The 9,596-nt window shown below is 40.5% G+C and overlaps 1 protein-coding gene across 1 annotated transcript; it reads right to left on the bottom strand.

The window, feature by feature from the left end:
* Positions 1-924: 924 nt before the first annotated feature.
* On the bottom strand, positions 925-9,200 carry LOC114668631 (zinc finger MYM-type protein 1-like). The gene is made up of 3 exons (XM_051934345.1): positions 7,688-9,200; positions 5,077-5,176; positions 925-1,452 (listed from the first exon to the last, which is right to left on the bottom strand). Exons 1-3 carry the CDS (start codon positions 9,154-9,156, stop codon positions 925-927), a joined length of 2,097 nt encoding a protein of 698 aa, XP_051790305.1. The 5' UTR covers positions 9,157-9,200.
* Positions 9,201-9,596: the final 396 nt, after the last annotated feature.

Raw genomic sequence — 9,596 nt, 5'->3', positions numbered from 1 at the left:
GCCTGCATGTGGAGAAACCAATATATAAGGCTTGGACTGCTGCCAAGACACTTTGAAGCTGACGGCCAAATGAGTGATATCATCATTCGTCCCGAAAATCCTTCCTGCACAGCAGACGAAAGATGGCAGACTGCATAGATCAAGATCCCACCCTGATAAAGTTTGTCGTAAGCTTCCCATCTGTAATGCCATGTAAATCGTCAGTAAAGAAAGCTAAGTTAATCTTCTCTTATGTGATTCTTATTCCGCCATATCACTATGGGAGGGATATCGCCTTATAATATCATACCTCTATATTTTTCGGTTACTTAAAACGCCGCAATTTCAAAAGAACATATTTGCGAAGAGCTAGTGCCTCTTAAGGAAACACCACATCTGGGCTAACCTTATTAAATATTAGTGCACCAGAAGTAGAGTATATATAGTATGTGGAGTGTAGTTATGCTTATTGATACCTCTGGTGGACTGGTCAAGTCATCAAGACCTTTCTTTCCCAGCCAAGATGGATGTGTTAGAGGTACAGTAAGGGTAAAGAGAAGGTTTATACTCAGCCAGTTAATCTTTTTCTTGAGTTGCCAGCAATTCTGGAAGAGAGTAACAAAACACAGGTAAACCCTAAATGATGGCTTTGCCTTTTTAAGAGGCATATTTGGGGGCAGCAATGTAAGAAATAATACAAAGCCATGAAGCTGCTCATGGTGGGTGTTCAGGAAATGTGGTGGGATGTTTAACGGGTGGCATGGAGCAGCATTGGTAGACCGATTTAAGTGTGTTATAAACTGGGGTGGCTGGTGAAAAAAATGTGGACATGGGCACAGGTTGTGGGGGAACAAACTCAATCAGAACTTCAGGCGAAATGGGAACAAAAAAAGCACACGCACAAACTGTAATGCTGTAACGTTGCCTTCACACTGTCCAGTAGTGCTACTTGAACATAAATTTTTCCCTCCTTTCCTTCAGGCTTGAAAACTTCTCAATTACTCTTTGGTTAAACTGAGTCATTTCAGTCACCAGTTTCTTTTCCATTGACAGCATGGCCAATTCATTCAGCCTCTCATGCGTCATGGTGTTTCTGAGAAAGGTTTTGATCCTTTTCAAGGTTGAGAAGCATCTGTCGGCTTCTGACGTGGTCATTGGTGTGGTTATTAGGAGCTTCAGGAGAGTGACAGTCTCAGAAAAGACTTCTTCAAGACTGCTCTCCATAAACAACTGGAATAGGTCCACAGCACCACGACAGGCTTTGAACTCTTGCTTGCTGTAGATAAGACTAAGCTCCGTCTTCAGCTTGCTTCTGTTCAACATGGGGTAGGCCTTCACAGTGGTGTTCAGGGCATCTTCAGGAAACGCCATGTTGTACTGTTCAAACCTCTCCCCCTGCAGCAAAGTGGCACTCAGGAGGTGGTTTGTGAAAGAGAAGCGTTCCCTGGTGTGTCCCAGTATGGTATCACAGACCTACAGAGAGAGAAGAGCAAACAAACAAAAATATGAAGAGATGACAAAATGGCAAAGAGATTCAAATAAAACTGGAAAAGCACGGCTTATGAATAAACTTTAATTTGGCTTGGAACACACCATGGTGGCGCAGAGCCTTGTTTATGTGTGTGTCTCTTGTGTGCTTAAGATTCGGAAATAAATCAATTATTAATTTTTATCTACTGTGATTGATACAATTGTATTCAAAATAATAATGAAAAATTGAATAAAGCTCAAAATCCTTATAATAGCTTTTTAATTTCCATTCACACAAATGCATTGGGAACACTGCACATTCTATTCCAAATCAAAACATAAGAAAAATGAATTATTTTGAGTAATTCCTTTACAGAAAGTGAAGAAAAGGGAATATTAGGCTGTTCAAAACATAGCAATGTCTGCATTCTCCTTTACAAACTCCAACATTCACTGTAAAAACTGAAAAATGTTTCAAGATTTTGCTTTCCTTTGAATCACTGAACTAATATTTCGTTGTATAGCCACTGTTTCTGAGAACTGCTGCACATCTGTGTCGCATGGAGTTGACTAACTTCTGGCACCAGGATGACTGGACTCCATTGCACAATTCTTCTGCATTATGTGGTTTTGACTCAGGAAGCATTTTTGAGGTCACCCCACAAGTTTTCTATTGGATTAAGGTCCGGGGATTGGGCTGGCCACTCCATAACATCAACCGTGTTGGTCTGGAACCAAGACATGGCTTGTTTACTGGTGTGTTTGGGGTCATTGTCTTGTTGAAAGACCCTTTTCAAGGGCATTTCGTCTTCGGTATGCTCTTCAAGTATTCGGAGGTATTCAAACTGATCTATGATCTCTGGTATGCCATAATTAGGCCTGACACCATAGTATGAGAAACATCCCCATATCCTGATGCTTGAGCCACCATGCTTCACAGTGTACTGTGGCTTGAATTCAGTGTTTCGGAGTTGTCTGCATCACCTAGACCCAAAAAAAAACAATCTTGCTATTGCCAGTCCACAAAATGTTGTGCCATTTCTCTTTAGGCCAGTCAATGAGTTAACCTCTTCAGCACGTGTCTTTTTTTCAACAATGGGACTTTACAGGGGCTTCTTGCCGATAGCTTGGCTTCACATAGGCGTCTTCTATTTGTAACACAGGCACCCACAGGTAACCAAAGACAATCTTTGGTCTTCCTGAAGCTGATCATTGGCCGAGTCTTTCCCATTCTGGCTAGTCTTCGATCCATTTGGATGGTACTTTTCAATTTTCTTCCACGTCCTTCAAGTTTTGGTTGCCATTTTAAAGCATTTGAGATCATTTTAGCTGAACAGCCTGTCATTTTTTGTACTTCTTTATGTTTTCCCCTCTCCAATCAATTTTTTAATCAAAGTACGCCGTTCTTAAGAATAATGTCCTGAGCGACCTCTTTTACGCAGATTTTCACAGAGAAATGCACCATAACCAGCATGTACAGCATTTGCTGCCTTCCTTCCTTAAATAAGGGCCGTGCGTGACACCTGTTTTGTCACAGAATGAAAGACCTCATTAATTGAACTCCACACTGCTATTTTGAACACGCCCCCCCAATCAATTAATGACTCAATTACACCACATCAGCAGCATGCATGTCATGACTGTTGGGTCTATTGGTTTTCTATTACTCTAGTCCACCTGATAGTACAGTGCATCTGGAAAGTATTCACAGCGCATCACTTTTTCCACATTTTGTTATGTTACAGCCTTATTCCAAAATGGATTAAATTCATTTTTTTCCTCAGAATTCTGCACACAACACCCCATAATGACAACGTGAAAAAAGGTTGAGATTTTTGCAAATTTATTAAAAATAAAAAAACTGATAAATCCCATGTACCTAAGTATTCACAGCCTTTGCCGTGAAGCTCGAAATTGAGCTCAGGTGCATCCTGTTTCCCCTGATCATCCTTGAGATGTTTCTGCAGCTTAATTGGAGTCCACCTGTGGTCAATTCAGTTGACTGGACATGATTTGGAAAGGCACACACCTGTCTATATAAGGTCCCACAGTTGACAGTTCATGTCAGAGCACAAACCAAGCATGAAGTCAAAAGAATTTTCTGTAGACCTCCGAGACAGGATTGTCTCGAGGCACATATCTGGGGAAGGTTACAGAAAAATTTCTGCTGCTTTGAAGGTCCCAATGAGCACAGTGGTCTCCATCATCTGTACGCGGAAGAAGTTCGAAACCACCAGGACTCTTCCTAGAGCTGGCCGGCCATCTAAATTGAGCGATCAGGGGAGAAGGGCCTTAGTCAGGGAGGTGACCAAGAACCCGATGGTCACTCTGTCAGAGCTCCAGAGGTCCTCTGTGGAGAGAGGAGAACCTTCCAGGAGGACAACCATCTCTGCAGCAATCCACCAATCAGGCCTGTATGGTTGAGTGGCCAGATGGAAGCCACTCCTTAGTAAAAGGCACATGGCAGCCCGCCTGGAGTTTGCCAAAAGGCACCTGAAGGACTCTCAGACCATGAGAAAGAAAATTCTCTGGTCTGATGAGACAAAGATTGAACTCTTTGGTGTGAATGCCAGGCGTCATGTTTGGAGGAAACCTGGCACCATCCCTACAGTGAAGCATGGTGGTGGCAGCATCATGCTGTGGGGATGTTTTTCAGCGACAGGAACTGGGAGACTAGTCAGAATAAAGGGAAATATGACTGCAGCAATGTACAGAGACATCCTGGATGAAAACCTGCTCCAGAGCGCTCTTGACCTCAGACTGGGGCGACGGTTCATCTTTCAGCAGGACAATGACCCTAAGCACACAGCCAAGATATTAAAGGAGTGGCTTCAGGACAACTCTGTGAATGTCCTTGAGTGGCCCAGCCAGAGCCCAGACTTGAATCCGAGTGAACATCTCTGGAGAGATCTTAAAATGGCTGTGCACCGACGCTTCCCATCCAACCTGAAGGAGTTTGAGAGATGCTGCAAAGAGGAATGGGTGAAACTGGCCAAGGATAGGTGTGCCAAGCTTGTGGCATCATATTCAAAAAGACTTGAGGCTGTAATTGCTGCCAAAGGTGCATCGACAAAGTATTGAGCAAAGGCTGTGAATACTTATGTACATGGGATTTCTCAGTTTTTTTTATTTTTAATAAATTTGCAAAAACTTTTTTCACGTCGTCATTATGGGGTGTTGTGTGCAGAATTCTGAGGGGAAAAAATGAATTTAATCCATTTTGGAATAAGGCTGTAACATAACAAAATGTGGAAAAAGTGATGCGCTGTGAATACTTTCTGGATGCACTGTATATTATTTGCCATGCAGAAATATAATTTCTACCAAAAACAGTGATTGATCAGGTTAGTGATATTAGACTGTTAGAGAATGTAAAATCATCCATCCATCCATCCATTTTCGAACCCACTGAATCCGAACACAGGGTCACGGGGGTCTGCTGGAGCCAATCACAGCCAACACAGGGCACAAGGCAGGAACCAATCCTGGGCAGAGTGTCAACCCACCGCAGATGTAAAATCAATTAAATAATAAAAAAAAATGGTATAGATTATAAAATGCCACAGATTAAAACATCACACTTCAGTGTAACGTGGATTGTGACGGATTTCTACAACATAAACTCACCTCAACTGCAATCCTTTCATGGTCCTTTGAGCTAAGTGTCCGACGCCTCTTTTTTGGCTGAGGGCCACTGCTTTGCTCAACCATGGAACGGACAGAATTTCTACAAAAAGAAAAATAAGAATTTATAATAATAAAAGATAGAGAGAGATAATAAAAGTAATAATAATAAATAGGGATGCTCCAATCAGGTTTTTTAAGGCTGATACTGATCACCGATTTCATGTTATTTGATTGGACAATTCTGATACCAATTCATTTTTTTTTTTAAACCCATTAAAAAACGGTTTTACACTAAGCACCAACATAACCAGACAAATAGAAATCTAAACTATAGACCACAGGTGTTAATGATTTTTTTTTTTATTAACTGAAATTCTGTAGTCATATTGTTCACTGACCATAAAATATTAAAACATAAAAATTCCTTACTAAATACATACTTTTAGCTAATAAAATATATACAAAAATATTTATCCATAATACAAATGGCATCAAAGAGTACACAACATGTATTTCGCCGTAATTGAGGCCCATCAGGTGTACGCACTTTTGCTTCCCCTTGGGAGGAACGAACCTCAGACGTCAGCACTTGAGGCAATGCCCCAGCTGTTGCCCCATGGCGGTTGGTTTGCTTATTTGACAGAGTGTAAACTGGAGTATCACAGTGCTGTGAAAAAGTATTTGCCCCATTCCCGATTTCTTATTTTTTTGCATGTTTGATGATCTGAAACAATTGTGACAAACAAATTTAAATATTAGACAAAGATAACCCAAATAACACAAAAGGTAGTTTTTAAGCGATGGTTTTATTTATTAAAGGAGGAAAAACAATCCAACCCTACATGTCCCTATGTGAAAAAGTAATTGCCCCCCCTTGTTAAATCATGAAGTAACTGTGGTTAATCACATTTTTTGGAGTTCAGTTTCACTAGCCACACTCAGGCCCAATTACTGCCAGATCACTTAAATAGAACCTGTCAGACAAAGTAGGCCAAAAGAAAGACATCATGCCACGATGTAAAGAAATTCAGAAAAAGATAAGGAACAAAGTAATTGACATCTATCAGCCTGGAAAAGGTTACAAAGCCATTTCTAAAGGTGAGAGCCATTATCCACAAATGGAGAAAACATGGAACAGTGGTGAAGTGGCTGACCAACAAAAGTTGTCTCAAGAGTGCAGCAATGACTCGTCCATGAGGTCACAAAAGAACCGCAGGCCTCATTTGCCTCAGTTAAGGTCAGTGTTCATGACTCAACCAGAAGAAAGAGACTGGGCAAAAATGGCATGCATGGCTGAGAGGCAAAAACTATTGATTCAACAGGTCTGGCAGTAATCAGGCCTGGGTGTGGCTAGTGAAATTGACCGCCAAAAAATGTGATTAACCACAGTTACTTCATGATTTAACAAGGGGAGCAATTACTTTAACCACATAGGGCCATGTAGGTTTGGAGAGTTTTTTTCCCTTAATAAAATTATCACATAAAAACTGCATTTTGTGTTTACTTGGGTTATCTTTGTCTAACATGTAAATTTGTTTGATGATCTGAAACAATTAAGTGTGACAAACATGCAAAAAAAAAAAAAAAAAATCAGGAAGGAGGCAAATACTTTTTCACAGCACTTTACATGCATAGGTCTGATCACAATCTGACAATTGGGTGGTTACCTACCAGGTAACGCTTGTGGTTGGTCAGCTAGTTGGCAGACATTTGCCACGCCCTCCCAGTTGCATGAAGTATTGCATAGACATGTTGTACAATACTTGCCATTCTCACACAATTAATTAATTGTTATTGGCAATTAAATGTTGCTTAAGTGTAAACACACATGCATGTACACATTTTAATCATTTTAAATCATTAATTGTATTACAGCTTTTGCTATTAAAATATACATTTACTATATTTATGCAGATGTGTTTTTTCTTCAGTGTCTCAACTAGACATACACAATTCTTGAGGCATAATTTATAAATATGGACTACCATTTTAATTATGTAGTACTTTCTTACCAAAACTTCTGCTGTATGACACATAGCAACAAATAATAAATGCAGTACAAATCTTAAAAAAGCCTATTGTCTGCTAAGCAGCAATTTCAAATTTGTCTTTTTCCAATTAAAAGTGTAAGCTGCTGCATTTTAACCAAGCTCTGTGTCCAAACTCAAGCAGTGTCCATTTTAATTTATAGGACAAAATATAGGTCTGAATTCCTTAAAGTAGCTTTTCTTGTTGTTTCTCTAATTGCACAGGATGACTTCTCCGATTCCATTTTTCAGTTTATTGCTCCACTTTCTTTAATGTGAAGGCAAATATACCAATCACATCTTGTTTACTGATGAAGAATCCTCCACTCACTGCTCTTTGTTTACACTGCAAGATGTTTGCTGCAAAAGAGAGATGCGTGCTGGCTCAACACCTTGCATTATGGAGCAGTGAAACTAAATTACCGTAAGGCTTAGAAAATGGGTGGAAAATATCAGTTTTTGTGATATGTTTTTTTACCAATCGAGTTTTTTTTTTTTTTTTTTTTTAATAGGCCCATTTCCATCATGGGCTAATTGATCCAAGCATCCCCAGTAATCATTAACTACATGAACACAGCTACTACCTGATATTTTGCATATCCTGCTGGAACTGCTGGATGCACTCGCGGATATGTGCTGCATCTATGTTCCTCTTCTGGAGCTTGGCATACAGGTGGTCCACATGTGGCATAATGTGGTGAAAAAGTTGTAGAAAAAAATTAAAATCAGGATCTTCCAGGAGCATAGCAAAAGCCCCAGCTTCTCTTACAGTATTGGGGTCAAAGTCACCAGAGTCTCGTATGCTCTCAAAACAGTGAATGAGGTCCTCTTTGTGCTCAAACACGGTACTGATGGCACGGCTGTGAAAGTTCCATGTGATGTTGCTGGATGTCGGAAGTCTATGGGCCACTACTTTATCAAGAATGCCTGTCCGCTTGGGTGATATAGAAAAAAAGCTGGCAAATCCACTAAGGTCTGAAAAAAAAATTCTCACTTTGGATATGTGAGAAGTGGCCTGTTGCATTATCAGATTAAGCTGATGTGCGTAACAGTGAATGTAGTGGGCATTTGGGTACACATCTTGTATTTTCCTATGGACACCTGCCTTGGCACCCCTCATCACACTGGCTCCATCATATGCCTGACAGATGAGCCTACTTTTATGATCCTCAGGGAGGATGGCAGCAAGACGTTCTTTTAGTGCTGTAGCAATGGAGTCCGCAGTAGCAGACTGCATTGAGATGCCCTCAAAAAATCTCTCCTGCACGTTGTTTTTGTTATCGATGTAGCGTAGGACAAGCACAAGTTGAGATTGTGTGGCAATATCCATTATCTCATCTACCTGGATTGATAAAAAGTCACTGCTCTGGGCTTCTTTGATAATTTGTTCTCTCACGACAGACAACATACAGTCCAAAAGCTCATTCTGTATAGTTTTTGAAGTCCCCTTAAATACAGTGGCGTTTTCAAGGTGCTCTTTTAAAACTCCATCAAGAGAGGCAACAAAATCCACCAAGCCATGGAAAATCCCAGGCTTATCGGAGCTCTCGCTCTCATCATGGAGACGCAAAGCTAATTCAAATGCACCACAAAATTTCACACAGTCTATTATTCTGGACAAGATGTGCCGATTTTTGGTCACCTCTTCATTGTGCCTTCTAATGCCAATCCTGTAGCCTTCATCTAGCTGTTCAGCAATACTAAGCCTGCCAAAAAAATGTAGCCTCATGCTATTGTCTAGATGACTGTGGCTACATTCATGCCGCTTGCATTTCTCTGAAAGATGTTTTAGGTCTCGTACCCCGGTCGTTATCCACAACACTTCGGTACCGACACTTTGAAATAGCAAACAGGGAAAGCAAAAAAAAGCATTATCCACATCACATCCAGTTAGCCAAGTCCGTTTGTCATAACAAGAGCGTGAAAAGGTACGAGTGTAAGCTCGTCCTCGATCAATTGCCTGCTGCTGAATTCTCAAGTCGGGTCGGTCCGGTCCGAGCTCCTTTATCTTCTTTCTTTCTTCAAGTGAACGATTGGTGAAGGGGAGTTTCATTAAAGAAATGACTGAATTTTCTTTGATTTCCAAAGTTCCACTTGAAGCTGCTAATAATAATAAATAAGCAAATTATTAGGAGAACAAGGAGGAAAACATAATAAGGTAGAATATTGTGCTAAGCTGCATGTAATGGTTACCACTTCATAACAACATTATACATAATGCTGCAATGAGCACAGAGACGGAAAACCTGAGACAAACACACTGAATGAGAGTAAAGCGACATAACAGGCATGTTTATTTGATAATGAATGATCCACAGCTACACTTTAAGGAGAATCACCTTCCTGCAGTTATTGCCATGGGAAAAGTCTTGTAAACTAAATGAACTAACCATTATACTGAAACTAGCCAAAGGTATAAGTTGTGTTCACTCCTCCAGTGTAATGTGGTGTGCAGTACCCCTCACCATGATCCCTCCTTATCTTCTGTGAGGC

Source organism: Erpetoichthys calabaricus, chromosome 1 (genome assembly GCF_900747795.2).
Source record: "Erpetoichthys calabaricus chromosome 1, fErpCal1.3, whole genome shotgun sequence".
Lineage (NCBI taxonomy): Eukaryota > Metazoa > Chordata > Cladistia > Polypteriformes > Polypteridae > Erpetoichthys > Erpetoichthys calabaricus.
The sequence above is the reverse complement of the archived record's forward strand: the minus strand, read 5'-3'. Positions and strand labels throughout refer to the sequence as shown.

Excerpts from the sequence above, each read along its gene's own strand:
- LOC114668631 (XM_051934345.1), bottom strand. The coding sequence starts at position 9,156 with ATGAAACTCCCCTTCACCAATCGTTCACTTGAAGAAAGAAAGAAGATA. Across the intron at positions 5,177-7,687 it reads CAGGATATGCAAAATATCAG|AAATTCTGTCCGTTCCATGG; the intron begins GTAGTAGCTGTG and ends TTCTTTTTGTAG. Across the intron at positions 1,453-5,076 it reads ATGAAAGGATTGCAGTTGAG|GTCTGTGATACCATACTGGG; the intron begins GTGAGTTTATGT and ends CTCTCTCTGTAG.